Genomic DNA, 17,900 nt, shown 5'->3' with positions numbered 1-17,900 from the left:
AAATGTGGAAACAAGACTTGAATTTAGTAAGATAAATGAAAATGGATGGCAATCATACTGATACTCCAATGGATATAATCAACACTAGATATGAATCCATTAAATACTGTGACAGTAAAGGCCATTCAATTTGTATAAAAGATGTAATTCTACCACAATTTTTCTTTACTTTTTTTTTAGCTCTAAACACAAGAAACATTATGATGATTTTAGTTTTGTACCTAAATACATAAGGAAAAAAATCATAGAAGGATTTAATATTTTTAAGTATAACACCCACAGAGGAAGTGATGTGGCTGTACATGGTTTATTTTGGCTTGCTTTCTTTATTAGCTCCCAAAATTCATTATGGTACTGGATTAAACTGTGTCACTAAACAATTTGCATACTGGTATCATTGAGAATGTTATTTTGTCCTGTGATATAAAAGCCAAAACCATGACAAAAAAACTTTTTATTTTTAGCCAGTTGTTCTTTTTCATCACTAATCTAGAGACTAAATTGTTCTTACCCATAATTACAGTCATTTTCTAAAGCTAAAGAAATCACTCAGATTGCTGTAGGCTTCATCAACAATTTCAATAATGCATTATCTGATTAAATACTAAATGCATTATAGTCTCAAAACATAAAAAAACACTTTTTATTTTTAAAATAAAAACATTTTCCTTTTATTTTTATGCATTTAAATTCAGTTAAAATGTAGGCTAGAAAAGAGTCAATCAGTAAAATTCTCTTGCTTCAGAAATACTGTGTCAGGAATCAAAAATGTTTGGGATCTTGACTAGTTCTAGCACAGGAGATTTTTTCCTCATGAAAACACTTCCAAGATGTTTTCAGTCTCTTCATGATAAGATAGATGAGTAGCAGTTGGGATGCAGGTGATTCCTTACAAATCAAGTACACTTTCACTAGGACTAAACCTCTCACACTGATCATAAAGGCTTTTCGTTTTCCTGCCAACTTCTCTGCTTAGTGGAGCATACAACCATATTGAGGAAAATATTACTGACCTGAAACTATTCCAAAATGCTGTCACAAAGGGAATTAACCTCAGTCACCTGTACTTACATGCACAGAATCAGGAAGAACTAAGATGCTTTTTTACATCTAGAAGGACTTTGATTTGGCAATAGAATCAAGTACAGATTATTTGTGAACACCACATTAGTCTAGGATCATGGTTACTTTTAGATTTAGATTTTTAGCTTGTTTGTTGTTGTTATTTGGTTTTTGGTTTGGTTGTTTTGTTTTTTTTTCCCCAGAGAACTTTGCATTTAAGATATGTAAGTTAATAGTAAGATATCAGTGTGAAAACACAGCAAAGATGCCACTTTGGTTTATAGAAGGGTATTTCCATATTAGCTACATAACTTTAAATAGACTATAAATTCATTAGCTAGAAATGGAAAAATCAGTAGGAAGATTACTGATAATGTGTCTTTTCCCACTAGCATTTAATTGCTTAGGTAATACAATTCAGGTAATTTGCCTGCTCCTCAAAGTATGTTCAACAAGCTGTCTCTGTTCACTTCTTCCAGGTTTTCTGGCTTTATGTTCTTATCACAGAATTTTTGGAACTTGCTATAGCTACACTAATTTTAAAGGCATTTAGCTGATTCAGAATGCAGTTGGGGTTTACAAAGATATTTAAGGCATAGAAATGTGTAGGCCTTTTCAATAGCAAATTCTTCTTGTGCATCTCTTCAAAGAACTGCATCCATGATAAATACAGTTGGATCCACCATTACGGATTGGGCTTCTGTAACCAAAACTCTGTTTAATTTGGACATGTGGATGATGTCCTTAACTTCAAAACTCCACCTAATTTAAAACTCAGTATGAAGACCACAGCAGCCACCTTTAAAACAGAGCAATCATTTTCTGTCAATAACTTGACATCAGGGTATTTTGGTACCACTGACCTATTTTAGGAAACTGTAATTCACAAAGCAAATGCTTTCCAGCTGACCTTCAGGACAGATCTTGTCCAGGCATAAGTAAAAACTCACTTTTTTTTTTTTTGGCACAGGAGCAGAACAGAAATCTGCAATAAATGATAGTGTGCTAATAATTATATTTACTAAATACCCTGTAATTTTGAAATGATCCATCACCAAATATCATCTACAGTGCCAGAGACAATAAAGGCCACTAATCATAAGTTCCAGAACTTTGAAAAGTCCAGCCATGCTGTATTTTCCACAGTCTGTGAATGCTCAGAGCAAACACATATTTGGCCTAGAGGAGACAACACCCAATAATGATCTCCTGTTGAAGAAGACTGTATCTACATATTGGATCCACAAAAAAGAGAACATGAGGATTCACAGAGGGAGAAAGGAAGAGGGAAAGAGCTCTGCCTTTCTGCACCAAATGTTCAGGCACTCAGCCAGTGCAAACCTCTGTTCTGTATTCTAAACAGAAGAGTTCTTCCTGCATTTCCCATAGTAAATAAAATAGTGACAGCTCAAGAAAAAAACAAAAAAACCACAAAGGTGACAACTCCACAGATTTGAAATTCTCTCTGGATCAAGAGAGATGCAATCTTTTACATTACAAATGGAAGCATTTCAGTAGACTTTCTGCTTTTCTGTAATAATTTTTGTTCCCTCTGCACTTTACACATAAAGACATTATTTTGTAGCTTGCTTGAAGTTCCACAGCCCTAGTTCCCAGCACACATCCCAGGGCATGCTGAATTATAACCGAAGTGTGTGTTTAGGTGACTTAGTTGACCCAAAATGTCTACAAAATGTACACAATATAAATGTACACAATTAAAAAAATGACTCAGTTATATACATTGTAACCTAATCATGGAAGTCAAACCAGTCACTGAACTACTATTAAGAATGGACAGAATTTGAGATTATTATTCACTGAGAATGCCCTGATACATTCCAGAAACAGGACATCTTTAGCCAGCGCAATCTAGTGAGACTAAAATTTTAAGTATTTTATGATACCAGTTTGTCTTCTGACTTTCTTAATATGATTTTCACACCATCCTCACCTCTCATCATGCATTCCATCTAATCAAAGCTAAGACTTCAAGTCTGTGATCCCTCCTGTTTTAACCCTACCACTGCACTCTTCACCTCCCAGAAAAACATCCCAACTCTTTCACCCCTATTTCTGACATAACTCCATTTCCCTAACACCTCCCAAACAGCACCACTGCTCAGTCCTGGGACAAGAGTACCAGCCCCATCTGTCCTAACACAGAACACAGGGACCTGCCTCTCCAGGCACTCATGGCATCGAGTTGTCACAGCCCAACCTGTGGATGGCATCCTGCAAAAAGACAGCTAGATAAATTGTTGGACCAAGAACATTTAATTTATACAGCATAACTTTAGGTTATATATTATGTATTTTTTGTCCTATGCAGACCAGCTACCTAGACTCACATGTCTTTTTTTCCTTGTCAGTCTGCACCCACATGTTCTACTTCTGTATAATAACTTTTAATATTTAGATATTATAATGGACTTATTGTAATACTGTCTTCCACTGGCTTTTTTCTCATTCCTTTCCAGCAAAGTATATTTTATTCATCCTCTGAATTGTAAAAGAGAATGAGTAATTATGACAGTTTCTGACCTGAAGTAAAATCCACAATTCTCTGCAATTTTCTGTAAAATTCAAAGCAGTCAAGCTCAACAATATACACTTTTGAATAGAACTTATGTTTATTATTTATAATATAAATAACATACACATTGATGATATTTTTCAGTAGCAATTCATCTACTCATTTTAATAAAATTTCTACTTGCTTGTAATTTTCTGAAGTATGGAGCAATAAAAACTTGCTTACTTCCACTTCCATAAAGTCCTGTTACTGTCATCTGTACTTCACTAAAGTACAGATCTGTATTTATGGGAGGACATTTGAGTGTTAATAGAAAATAATTTAAATGTGCTAGATACATGCATTTACTTAAGTGCTCTTCATATTTTTCCTTGGCAATACAAAAAACTCCAATGTAACAGAATTCAAATTCAATTTATATCTTACCAATTTTAACCTTTGGTAAATGTCCCATTTTCCTTCCAGGCTAAGCAATAAGAAATAATTTGATTCAGAACAAAAATGTATTTCAAATGAGTCATATATCACTGATGTATTAAAATTCCATATCTCTCTGTCTGACTTGTTGAATGAATTAGACTTTCTATGGCTACATTAATTTGCCAAAATCTCCCTTGTTTCATATTAAAAAAAATCATATTCTTGGGAGAATTTATAAATGGAACATGTTCTGTTCCAGTCCAACGTGTGTAATAATTAACAAAACTCTAGGCTGAGACAATCTTATAAAGGCTGCATTGAAGGAAAAATGAATAATCTTGTGCATCCCTATTGTACAAGACAATAAGATTTAAAAAAAAAAAGGGTGGTGGGTTTGGGCTTTTTTTTTTTTTTTTTTTTTTTTTTTCCAAGAAGGGCTACTGTATTAGGAAAACATTCGTACTAGAAAGGATTATGAAGTACTGGAATATACTGCCTGCTGAGACTGGTGTGCCTCAAACACCTGTGATATTTAAAATGACTAAAAACACCCTGGACAAATCTGCACCAAGGTTAGCCACAGCACAGCTTGAAAACATTCACCTTCCTGCCAATTCTGTCATTCTGTGGTTCTTAGTAAGGATTTACACCAATGTTCCTAGCAGAGTTGTACTTCCTATATAATAAGTACTGTATACTTTTCAAAACAAAATAGCCCGCCTTACCTAATTCTAAATGGAGGATCATCACATTTTGTACACGTAACAAAGAAATCAGTGGACGTGTTTATTTATTGTGATTGTCGTCTTTTAAAACATATTATTACTGTCATATTTTAAAATGTGTTATCCCAATTTTTCAAAGGAAAATTTGGATTACATAAAGCATGATCTTCCTAATCTCAAGCACAGAAAACTGCAGAAAGAGCATAAGAGAACACAGATTGTTTATTTTCGGACCTAAATGGAAATAGTTATTTTATTTCTGGGTATACCACCATATTTCTCACAAATACAGCTGATTAAAGTACAGAAACGTCAGGTTTGGAACAGGGGTAAAGTCAGAACTGATGAGTTTTAACACAGAATAACATTAGAGAAAATTAATACCAAATCTAAGTTTGTATTTTTTTTTCATGTTGTTGTGTTAAAATTAATTTTTTTTTCCTCACACAAAGGAACAACACAAATACTGCTTTGGTAAAAGATTTTTTTCTATGATGTTCCTGAACTATGTGTAAAATACATATAATTAACACAAAATAAAGCTTCATTAAGTTTCTGCTGTAGAAGACCCATTCTTTTGCACACAATTCTTTAGTAATCTAAAATACAATTTATGGCAGTACACAAAGTAGTGCTGTTTTATAAATGTTTTCAGCCACACACATAAAAAAAAATCTTGCCTTTTCCATGTTGATTGTTGCAAATTAAAGGATCTAATTTTAAGTGATGTACATTCAAGTATAACTTTCTGTGTATAGTTAGATGTACTTCACTACCAAATAACGCTACTGTTTTTATACAGAAAAGTTAAAGAAAAGATAAATTAGCATACAAACCAGAACTAATTTCTGTACTTGAAGGAAAGCTCAATCACTAAAATTCAGGCTTTCATCCCTCATATTCCACTCTTTTATTGATCAGCTGTATTCAGCCCATTTAGCATACTAAGTATTTGAGCTACTCTTTGCAAAAATTGTTTCATGACCCATTGTTTTGTCAGTCATTTACCACACAATTCTAACTGGTATTTTAGTAAACCTTTCTGAATTTCTACAAAATCAAAACTGTGTAAGACTAAGGGCTAAAAATATCACTGTAAAAGAAAATAGGATCCTTTGACAGTACAAAAAGCAACGGGCCTCAGAAAATACTGGGGTTTATCTCATGTATTGCTCCTACTCCTAAGAAAATCTAGGACAGGATTTGACTTCAACAAGTTTGTATTTGTATGTGTGCACTGTATAAATCAAGCACTCAGCTTTTGGACTGATCTGAATACTAACTGAATAGTCAGCAAAAGAGGAAACAGCTGAAATGTAATTGCTGTGAAGTCAGGACAGATGTACTAACAGAAGACAAAACTGAGTACAGTTACACAGAGATAGTCAAGAGAAAAGTCTGGTTACACTGCATGCCAACTTACTGACTCAATTGTTTAGTGAGTGGATCCAAAGATTAAGGATTTATTACTCACATCCCACTGAAAACTTCAACCAGAAAATTGCAGGGAATATTAAAGCAAGAAATACCACATTGTTTTATAAGATTCCAGTGTAAACAAAACTAAATCCTTATTTTTTTTTATCTCATGCTGTGCTGTCTTCATTTCACAGGGTGAAACAACACACATAGAACAGAAAAAATGAGAAATATCTCACTTAATGACACAGTGCTTGAAAGATACATCCCTGGTTCATATAGGTAAATGTGCTGTGGTCAGCAATGAAGTTTTAAAACACTTAGCATCACCTCAGTTTTGATTACCACTAAAGTAAAGGTTTAATACATCAACTAAACGAAGAGGAGCATTAAGTAGAAGCTATATTCATTAAATATTCTATAGAAAAAAAAAAAAAAGAAAAAAAAAAGAACCACACACACAAAAAAAAAGCCCCAACCACTCCCAAACTCATGGATATAAAAATAAAATATATGCTATGATTTTAGAGATATTGTCTTACTGGTTTTTGCAATATCAAATCCCATCAATATTGTGAAAAAGCAGTATTATCATTTAAGTTGCAGTCTACATAGAAGATGCTGTATGATTAACATATTTTAAAAGTCCAAGTGCAATATTATAAACCACATAGCACACACACACACAGACAGAATAATTCAGTATGTATCATAAAAAAGTACCTAATCCCTTTGCCATTATTTCTCTCAGCTTTTCTTCTAAAAATGTAAGTGGATCTTCTGGATGAGCAATAAATACACCACAAAGCAGCACCTGCAAAAAGAAACTGCAAATTAATTCCTTGTGTTTACAGCAAAGTACCATCTGGCTATGAAGCTGTTAAAATAAACAACAGTTTACCAGAATCTTTTAAAGTACTGCAAAACAGAGGCATTTGTTTTTATCAGTTCCCTTTCATTCAAATTTTAAAGTAATATTGTATGTATCAGCATAATTTCATTGGTAGACTTCTAAGTACTGAGTTTAAGATAGTAAAATAAGTGGCATTTCTTTAGAAATTCCTATAAAGAATTTCATTGCTTTTAATGTGGATTTAAAAAAAAAAAAAAAGAATGTATATAAGATTGGATAACTTTATTTACTTAATAAGAAATGGAAACTAAAGCAAGTTTAATACTGTGAGATAAAGAGTATGTTGAATGGGCAAAAAATTGATCCTGTAACCAACACTGAATACAAAATGCAGCTAAAGAATATTTACTTTCCAGGATTGATTTATAATACAATTTTACATTATCTCTTAGCAACAATGCACAATAACCAATGAACCATTTTTTCTCATTTGTCCTTTAGCTATCTTCAGCTAAATGACATGGATCATTTACTTTTGGACTTTCAGCTCACATACAGCAAGAACATTCAAAATATATTAATGTATATAGGCAAATTGCAGCTATTTAGGTGAATATTTATTGGAAATGATAAAAAAGAGTTCTTGTGGCTGGTAAAAATGTCAAAACATGGCATGCAATATTACTTTCCTTTCAAGACATGGCCTCTTGCTGTTACTAAATTAATGTAGAGCTTGTGCTTGAATGCTTTTCAGGATGCATGGTGGGAGGACAAAGAAAAAGAGGAAGGCTCTAAATCAAAGCCATGCTGTGGACAAAGAGCAAAAAGGCAAGTTGCCTGTCAAGTTGCCCCTCACCCTGCAGAGGCAGACAGCAGGGCAGGCAAGTAGAGGGAACAGCTCAACAAGCTGTCCATGCTCTCACCAGTACACTGTGTAGAAACAGAATCAGACAATAAGGTCAATTGGGAGCAATCTCTGGAGACAGTTGAAGAGAAGTTGTTGGGATGCCCCATTATTGGAAGTGTTCAAAGTCAGGCTGGACAGTATTTTGAGCAAGCTGATGGAGCTGCTCATGGCAGGGTGGTTGCACTAAATGTTCTTTGAAGGTTCCTTCCAACCCAAACTGCTCTGTGTTTCCATTAATCTAAGTCAAGACCAATATGAAAAGGTGAAGACAAAATTAAAGGCCATTGTCTTCAGTTTAGACATCTGAATATTTACAACACTAGTCAACACACCAATTCGAACCTTAGCATCTTTTCAATCCTCTTAACAGAAATGTAATTTACAAGGTGTGGCTAACCGTTGACAATATTAAAAAAAAATGCATCACTTATGATTGTAATTCATGTCATGCAATATTTTAAATAACAACCACCTACATGGTTTTTTATCACAAATTTTGCTACAGGCAGATTTCCAAAGCCATTTCCAACATTGGCAAGCTACTCCCTCTGCTGGATAAGCCAGCATGTGACTGCCATATTTTATTTCCAGTATTTTTTGCCTTTCCCCCACCCCTTTTTCAAAGAAACAGACAACTTCTCCTTTGGGTGTTTTGAAAGCTCTCCAACTCAAGAAATCCCATCTAGCCAGTGATATACTGGAATGCAATGCCTCTGTTTAACATTTGAGAATATTAATTAAATAAGGAATGAATTGTAACCCTCATTCAAGCTCTTGCAATCCTCATTCAAGCACTCTTCAATAATGCTTGGACTAGGTGTAAAACAGGAAACAATTGTGTCAGTTATGCTAAGCAATTAGGTTTGTACAAATCTGGTTGTTTCTATTAGATTTCTACAAGTCTCTCAGCGATCTGGAAGATTCCACCCCCAATGTTGTCACCCTTTCTTCTTAATACATCTTTAGCCATTTACCCTTCATGGCAAAATTAATTTGAGTCCCAGGGCAGAAAAACCTTAAGCCATCTCTTCATCCATGTTTACTTCTAACATTGTATGAATACAGCTACTAACTAGAGTGCTACTAGCTACACACAAGAGTGCTTGCAGGATTACAGTTTTTGCCTGACTTTAAATGAATACTGTTTAAAAGCAAATCTGGATAAGAACTGACAGAAATCAGACAGGAAGGAAATTCTCAGATCCAGCAGGGAATCCTAAATTATCTGGACAAGATTACTTGGACTTCAACTTATTTGGACCACGTCCAAACCACAAATGCATCATGAAAAGACTTAAGCAAATGTCCATTTTATTTTATTTTAAATGTTCAAAGGTCTCATCTTAGATGCTCCTTAAAAAGACCAGTACCACCTCATCATCAAGTATCCTGTAACTTCATAAAGAAATTAACTAAATTAAATAAAATATATGGCTAGATATCAGCAAGCAACAAACTCTAAGAAACAAGAAAAACAAGGATAAAAATATTTTTCACAGGGTAATTTTTAACTGGTTAATTTAAAAATAGTCTTCTTGTCACTGTTGAGCAAGAAATGACACAAATCCACAAGCAGGCTGGTTCACACAGCAGCCACTTTAATATGAAAGTTCCTTTCTTTTATAACTAGGTTTGACACATTCTACTTGATTGGCTAATTAACAGAAACATTTTTTTCACAAACAGTCTTTGAGAAGAACAGAAAAACAGAGTAGGAAAACACCTGCAGGTTGTTTATACTAACAAGTTATCATAATTTCTCTACAACTACCTAAAAAGTCTCACAAGTCCATTGTGAGAAAACAAATTCCATTTTCTTGCTCTCTGACCAGGCTGTCACATCCACAGTCTTCCTTTACTCTTATCTTTAATTCTTTCATTTTTAGTTCATTAACCTAATTTCACTGCTGCTATAGCTATAATGTTATAACCTTTGCTTGGAAATAAAGAACGAGCTGTTTTTCAAGTGCTGAATCAAGAAATATACCCCATGCTGAGACATCTTATAGTTTGGGGTTTTGTGCTTATCAAGCAAAGAATGACCTAGAGACAGACTCCCAGGAGAAATACTCAGTCTACATGGCAGCACTGCTCTGTAATTATTGTAATTGGCTCAAGATCTCTTTATTAGTATTTCCATAGAAATCCTGGCTGTAATATCTGTTTGCAAATGGGGTCTATTTTGGCAGCTTAAATATAACAGGATATCTCTTAAACTTGCATTTGTGCACTGTGCCTTTTTTTGTTTGAAGGAAACTGAAAAACAGCTGCTGCAGATTCGGTAACAAGCAGAGGTGAACATGACAAACAGGGAGGAAAAGACAGAAATACAGAGAATCACTTTGCAAATTCAAAGGGCAAACCTACCAACACTGTTTCCCCCACAGTCCTTCGCCCTGTGTCAGTTTTACTCTCTGATATTTTATGGAATCTATTTACTCCTGTGCCAACAAGAGTATCTAATCCAGCAGCGTATCTGAATCATGATCCAGTGTCATTTTTACGACTGACAGGCCGTTAGGAAGCACGGATTGCACCCACTGCACTCGTGAGGGAGGAATTACCTGGCTGGAATCAGAGGTTCTTCTGTAATTAACACAGAAGTTAAACTTATCAGGGAAAGTGCCAGTGTAGTTCACCGGGTTCGGCTTCATTTCAATCCTCATTTTAACATAGATTATAAAGCAGAATTGCTTTGTTCCATCTTGTTACTGCGCCTAAAGTTTTCATAAATCGTTTGGTGCATGCTAGTGACAAAACGAGCAGACAAAATAATCATGCCTCGGGAAGCAGAGAGCAGTAGGGGGATATGAGATGCTCCAGCCAGCGCTGAGGGGCGCAACGGGCCGGGACCAGGGCTCTGCTGAGGGGCGAGGGGACCCTTCATGGAGGAAGGTGGCGATGGCTCCCTGCCACAGATGTTGTCGGGGGAGTTTGTGGTCCCACCGGCTCCAGTGGGACCAGGCTGCCGGGGAGCGTCGGAGGGCCAGGGGCGGCGGTCCCCCACTTTGGGAATGACGTCCCCCCGCCAGGGTTGCCATGGCGCAAGACCGCCCTTCCCGTCGCGCCGGATGGGGCGGCGGCTTCCGCGGGCGAGGCGATGTGGGAGCCGCGGGGCGCGGCGCTGAGGGCGGCGGCGGCGGCCCTGCTGCTCGGGGCCGGCGCCTGCTACTGCCTGTGGCGGCTGGCGGCGGGCGGGCGGCGGGGGCGGCGGGCAGCGGCCAAGCGGGGCCGGCCGGCAGGTGAGGGGCAGGGCAGAACAGGGCAGAGCGGGGCAGGGCAGGGCAGAGCGGGGCAGGGCAGAGCAGAGCGGGGCAGGGCAGGGCAGAGCGGGGCAGGGCAGAGCGGGGCAGGGCAGAGCGGGGCAGGGCAGAGCAGAGCGGGGCAGGGCAGGGCAGAGCGGGGCAGGGCAGAGCGGGGCAGGGCAGGGCAGAGCGGGGCAGGGCAGAGCGGGGCAGGGCAGGGCAGAGCGGGGCAGGGCAGAGCAGAGCGGGCCTCACCTCCGGCGTGCGGCGGGGCCGGGGGAGGCTCCGCGGGGCCCGGCCGCTTCCCAGCCCGCGGCTCGGGGCCCGGAGGTCGCTCTGCGACCGGCGGTGCCATAGTCCTGCGTACCGGCCCCCCACAGCCAGGCGGCGATTTGGAGCACTCTGGAGCACGGTTTATTTACGTCTGATCAGTGTGTTTTCTCATGTTACTGCAGTTATTTGTGTTCCCCTATAATTCAAAGATAAGTGGAGTGTTTAGACGAGGATGAAAAACTATTCTGAAGTGAGCTCTTGAATCATCATAATTAACTTCTCAGAAGTCATCTCCAGTAAGCTATGACTAGTCCAGCAGCCACATCGGGTGTCATGGCACTTCAACTCGCTAAATAATTCTGCCTCCAACCTGGCTGAAAATGGCTTTTATAACATTTGCTGCCCTTTTATAAAGGTCAGGTACTCCATAACATTATCCTGACTCAGAGGCAGCCTTCCTCCGTTGTTTTGAGTGATGCCATTGATTAGCAGAGTTCCTAACGTGGTGGCTGTTACTTTGTCGAAGGACCTCAGCATACTAGCGAAGTGTCATTATTATAATTTCTGGAAGTAGTAGTCTGTAAACTGGAAGTTTTGTTTCCGACAGTGCTCAGACAGATTTCCACATTTCATTTTGAGGACACAAGAAAAAACCCCAAACCATGTTTGGTGAATATTCCTAATAATTTTGTAGAGGAAATTTGCTATTGGTTAATCAGGAAGTAATGCACCTCAACCTCTAATTGTGTGTTCCTTTTATTCTCCACCTTCAAAAGAGGTAATTAGAGGACTCAGGAAAAGGATGGAAATCTTAGTGTCATAAAACAGTCTTTTTACCATGACATGGCGATTGGGCACAACATTTAGAACAATATGTCTTACAACTGAGAGCTAAATTTCAGCTTTGTAAAAAACATTAAGTAGCAACTAAGTGAAATGTTTCAAACGTAGTATCAAGTATTTAATTTCTAAACATTGACAGACAGCAGTCCTCCAGTGTCAACCGATACCATGGATGTGGATGCTCTACAGAAGCTTATTCATTTGCTCCAGGCCACAGATGATCCATTAATTCAAGAGCAAGCTTTAATCACTCTCAGCAACAGTGCTGCCTTCTCTGTAAATCAAGTGAGTATTGTTCTGTAGAAAACAACAATGTCCAATGACAGCCAGTCTGGCAGAGGAGAGCTGCTGTTCTGCTAAAGAGTGACACAGGACTGAAAGCTAGGACAGCTTGTGCTCTAAAATCCATTTAATTTCTTGCCTTAATTTCTGCTGGCCCAAATAATATAATTCACTAGCTTCACAGAATGTATTGAATTATAATGTTTGGAGCACTTAAAGTCCATACAGAGTCCTGTACTTCAAAAGTGCTGTAAATGTATCTTTTGTTGCTTACAATTATGTAATGTTAATGAAAGGCTTGAATACTAGGTTAAATACTTTCTGGTTAAGATCTAAAGTTTAGTGAGATATTTTTTGCCACTCACAAAGTTGTGTGCTGTTTGCACATTAGCAATTTTACAACTATCAAGGTATCTGCAAATCATTTGGATATAGAATGCAGAAAAACTTTGAGCTGGATGCCAGTTTTCATGCCTTCTTAACAGTTTTAACCTCCAAGGTCCCACCCTTTTTGCTACTTATGATGGCTGTCTGTTCTGGCTTCTCAAAATGGCTTTCTTAATATAAATCTCTTAGAACAGAATGCAACTGAAACATAAAGCTCACTGGTCCATTTTAATTTTTTTAAAAGCAGTATTTTTTTTAAAGACAGTAACAGTCTAAGTGAGAAAGAGTAAAACAGTAATAAAAACAAGTGTAATGGGAAAAGTTTCATGACCTGTAATAATATGAAGCTACATCTTGAAATTCTGTCCTGTTCAGGCAGGACTTTTAGGTACTGCAATCTGTCTCAATTGTTCTATTAACTCATTATCAAGTAATTTCCATTTATTCTTTATAATGTAAAATGCTTTAAGCATACTTTGCAGACCATATTTTAAAAGCAAAGGTGATGTACCATTGTCAAATAACAGCAACTAATACTTTTCTTCCTAAGCAGGACCCTTCTTAGTTTCAGTAAAGCAATAAAGCAGTATCTGCTAACACTCTCTTTGAACATAGCAGTCAATTCTGAATTCTTCATTCACATACTTCACTTTTGTCAATATGGAGATGTTGAGGGAATGCTTCAGCATTTAAATTAAATTTTTAAAAATCCTATTAAATATCTTCTATATTTCAGGATATAATCCGAAATTTGGATGGTCTTTCTGTTATTGGAGGGATGCTCTCCAACTGCGTTCCCAAAGTTAAAGAAAAAGCACTAAATGCACTTAATAATTTGAGCATGAATATTAAAAATCAGGAAGAGATTCAGGTAAGATTCTTAATGGGAAAAACCAAAGTAACCAAGACAAAGACATAGTATAGGTCCTTCAGCGTATTTTTTAAATACAAGCCAGGATGCCAAAATGGTTTGATGATAGACATACAAGTCAGCAGATCTGGATGACTGAAAGGATAACTTCACTGGCATTTACTTTTAAAATAAAAGACAGGAACCTATGCAGTTTTTGTTCAGCATTCACAAAATACTATTAAACAGAGATTGTGCTGCTAAGATTATAGCAAAATTATGTGAGGTAAGATGATTTCCAAATAGGCCTAGAGCATCACCAGTGGCTGTTTAACAGAATGGATTGCAGACTGAACTTGCCAGGACTCCTTAGGTGAGAGTGAAGAAAAAAATAATTGAGCCCCTTGTATGAGACCAGTTTTTCAGGTGATACTTCCATCTTAAAAGTAAACTCTGTATAAATTATAACAAGTTCCTCTGGTAAATACAGTACATGCTATGGATATGAAAGGACTGAGCTGAGGCAGATTTGAAGACTTACTAGTTTGTTTCAGTAGCTTGATAAAAAGGTAGTGTGACTGCATATGGTAGTTTGCAGCTCCTTTAGCAATAGGCAATTTTTATTAAGTAGTGCTTGTCAGTATTTTGTCTAGGTGTATAAATACAAAATAACTCCTTTGGTAAGGGTAAAGTATTTTTTAGCTCAGTTAGGGCTCCAAGATTTGTTGTCTACTGTCATCCAGAAGAAAAATTGGTAAAAACAGTAATTATTGTCAGTTGTCATTGCTGTTCCTATAGTGTGCTCCAGTAAATGCGCCACATGGTTGGAAGAATTTAATTTCAAAGCTTGTCCTTAGCTTATTCTCAGTATTTAAGATGTTAGTTACTTGTAAGTTGTTTTTAAAGCAGCTCCTTAAAGCAGCTGTGTCACTTCTGAGATGGAGACAAAGCAATTTAAGTTTTCAGAGCAAGGTATGTTTCAGGAAGATTAGTGAGCATAATACTGTATGGTCTGCTTCTGTTATGCCACTAGAGTGTTTGAAATATTCAAAACAAAAACATACTTTTTTCGAAGAGCCTTTGCCATTCAGCCAACAATGATCAGGAAGTATTTTTGTTACTGTAGCTAGGCCATTGATACTATTTGTGACAGAAAATATGCTTTTATTAAAAACTATTCTCTATTTCCTCCCCTTTCCCCAGGTATTTATTACACAAGTTTGTAGGACTGTTGAGTCAGCTCCCCTGAACTCTGATGTGCAGCTGGCTGGACTCAGGCTGTTGACAAATATGTCTGTTACCAGTGACTACCACCAAAAGATGATAAACTCAATTCCATGCTTTCTTCATTTGCTTTCAGAAGGAACTGAAAGGACACAGGTACTGTGTAGTGTTATTTTTACAAGCCATTTATGAAGCTGCTTTGCTTGCCTTGTTTTTTAATGTTTTGGTAAAATGGTTTAGACTATGCCAAGAAAAACCAAATAGTAATTAATGATAACAGATTTTATGCACTAAAATGTGGATCTATATTAGTTTCACAACATAAATTCAAAAATGGGGAGGGAAGGGAATCATGTGATTGCTTTATCAGATCAAAACCAGTTTTCCAAAAAACACATTTCCACTAAACATAACACAGCTATTGTACTTAAGTACAGGAAGTAACATGGCCTTTTTCTAAAGACTAGCATCACAAGGTCCAAGAAAGCACAAAGGTGTATTTCTATATGCTTCAGATAATTATAAATGCAGTACTTAACCATCTTCTTTATATTTTAAAGATATTCTGCATTTGGCCTACTGGGATTTGTTTATGGGTCTTGCCTTATTTTGATGTTTAAGTCAATCTGAATTTGCTTCTAGCATGTCTATACCTTGGTTTTCCCTATGCCAAAATACTCAAGATACTGGTTAACCCGTTTTGCCTTTTTCTTCCCAAATCTTTGACATTATTGATACCCATTACAGCTTTACTTACTGTTTTGGAGCTTTTAATGAACTTGAGCATTCCTCACTTCAGATTCAAGTTTTGAAAGTACTTGTGAACTTATCTGCAAACCCAGCCATGACAATACATCTTCTCAGAGCTCAAGTAAGGTTCTTGCTGCTTCATTTTATTTTTAGCATATATACATGTGTACGAGTTAAAATATTGCATGCACTAGAAAAATTTTAATGTATTAGAAATATATATGCAATTCCAGAATAAATTATAGACACTGCTTGGTTAAAATCAGTAACTAAGTGCACATTCTTTCACGGGTGGGCTTTATTCCAGAGGGTAGTGTAATACAGATGCTGTACTTAGAGAAGGAGAGGCATGGGACCTGTGCACTTGGAGACATTGCTTGTACTTCCTGTGTACAATTCCAAATAATCAACCTTCCCTTTCCACCAAAGAGGTAATACCATGAAGTTCAGTTTGTATTATGTAAAAGGAACCCAAAACTTCATTTCCAGACACACAGTCAGTATATGGATTGAAAACCATCAAACAGAACCAGTACTGTAAGTGATCCTTCTCAACTGCTGTTTCTATAGCTAACATACTGGACCAAACCCAACCAAATTCCACTGGAATCCCCACCGCTTTATTCAAATGCAGCAATAAAACTGTTGCCTCTAAGTGAACTTTCCCTGTGCATTTACTTATTTCTTCATGGAGAAAATTTTTTGACATTTGCTGTGTTGGCCTTGGCACACAGGTTTCTTTCGGTTTCAATTCCTCACAAAGAAAGTTGGGGGCTGGAATGGTGCTGCATCCTCATCCACTCCCCAAAGTAACATTCTTAAAATGTTAGTTACTTATAACTGATATAACTTAAAATGCAATAGCTTTTATTTGTGAGCTATCTGCCACAAGCAAAGCTAGTCCAGATAATGCTGTATTTTCATTATTCAAACAAGTTTAGCATAACTAAATATTCAGTTCTGTTTAGTGTATCATTTTGTCATTTATCATATATGTTAACAAAAACATTCAGGGCAAAATCAACCTGACTTTGATTTTGGAAAGGAAGGAAAGCATACCCCCTCTTCCAAATGGGAATTTTCCAAACAGCCACATTTTGGAGATTGAAAATACAAAGCATTAGCTCATTGATGCACAGGCCAGTCTCTCCTAAAGAGAAAATGTGCACACTGTGCAAGTTTCCGACAGGAGTTCACAGCATACTAGAATTTCATACAATTTCTTGTTTAGATGGTTTAGGTGCAGATTTTTTTCCATTTTCTGAAGTTTGATTTAGTTACACATATTTACTGCTGGTGATTAAGTATGGACTATTTCTTCAATATCCTAGGTGCCATCAATGGTGTTACTTTTTGACAGCTGTGTGAACAGAGATATTCTGGTTCGAGCCCTGGCATTTGCAGCAAACTTGAAAAAGAACATGAATGATGAAGAAGGCACCATGATTGAGGAATACAATGAAGACTCAGTTTTCTTCACACTCTACAGGGACTCTGCCCCATTCGCTCAGAGACTGGCTTCCTTGCTGCATCATCCTGACACAGAAGTGAAAGAACAAGTTGTGAGAATATTAACACAATAGTGTTGTTTTCTGAAAACAGACTGACCTGATGAAAATTATCTAATCTTGGCAATGCTATGCTAAAAAAGTCTGCAACAAGTAAACAATACAACAATGATGGAGGAAAAAAAAAGCCCTAAATACTGTCATTTTAATAGGCACAAATTATTTACTACAAAAGAGAATGCCATGTATTTAATACAGAGAGCATAACAGATATTTTTTACAAACAAGAGAAAAGCAATAGTTTAATTATTACTGATAAACCACTGCACAGTTGCTACATTTGTGCAATGGGGGCAAACAGTTAAAACATTAAAACATTTCTATGTAAAATGAACATTTTAAATGGATGAGTGAAGTGAATGAAAATATCCTTTGCAATGTCAAAGACCTTTTTTTACTTTTAAGTATTTACAGCTGTTGAATAAATACCTCATTAGAATTGTGCATTAAAGATTCAGCAATCTGAGATTAGGCATTTATATTTTATTAGTCTACCTATGAAAATGGTACATCTGAATCTTACAAAATAATATCAAATAAAAACAATACCGGACTA

General features: G+C 36.9%; 2 protein-coding genes across 3 annotated transcripts in view; one reads left to right on the top strand and one right to left on the bottom strand.

Annotated features, from left to right (window-relative positions):
- Positions 1 to 12,426, bottom strand: part of LOC144246343 (uncharacterized) — a 25,533-nt gene extending 13,107 nt beyond the window's left edge. For both annotated transcript variants that reach the window (XR_014952043.1, XM_085569349.1), the window contains exons 1-2: positions 11,423 to 12,426; positions 6,886 to 6,976 (exon numbers count right to left, since the gene is read on the bottom strand). Coding sequence is in view for 1 of the 2 variants with exons in the window: in XM_085569349.1 (XP_085425475.1) it covers positions 6,886 to 6,976; positions 11,423 to 11,522 (191 nt within the window). In the remaining variant the exon portion in view is untranslated. The remainder of the gene's footprint in view (positions 1 to 6,885; positions 6,977 to 11,422) is intronic.
- On the top strand, positions 10,998 to 17,900 carry ARMC10 (armadillo repeat containing 10). Its single transcript, XM_077783646.2, has 6 exons — positions 10,998 to 11,164; positions 12,423 to 12,568; positions 13,689 to 13,823; positions 15,006 to 15,182; positions 15,826 to 15,897; positions 17,108 to 17,900. Exons 1-6 carry the CDS (start codon positions 11,023 to 11,025, stop codon positions 17,357 to 17,359), a joined length of 924 nt encoding a protein of 307 aa, XP_077639772.2. The 5' UTR covers positions 10,998 to 11,022; the 3' UTR covers positions 17,360 to 17,900.

Source organism: Lonchura striata, chromosome 1A (assembly GCF_050655825.1).
Source record: "Lonchura striata isolate lonStrDom1 chromosome 1A, ASM5065582v1, whole genome shotgun sequence".
NCBI lineage: Eukaryota > Metazoa > Chordata > Aves > Passeriformes > Estrildidae > Lonchura > Lonchura striata.
This window is presented reverse-complemented; position numbering and strand designations above follow the sequence as displayed.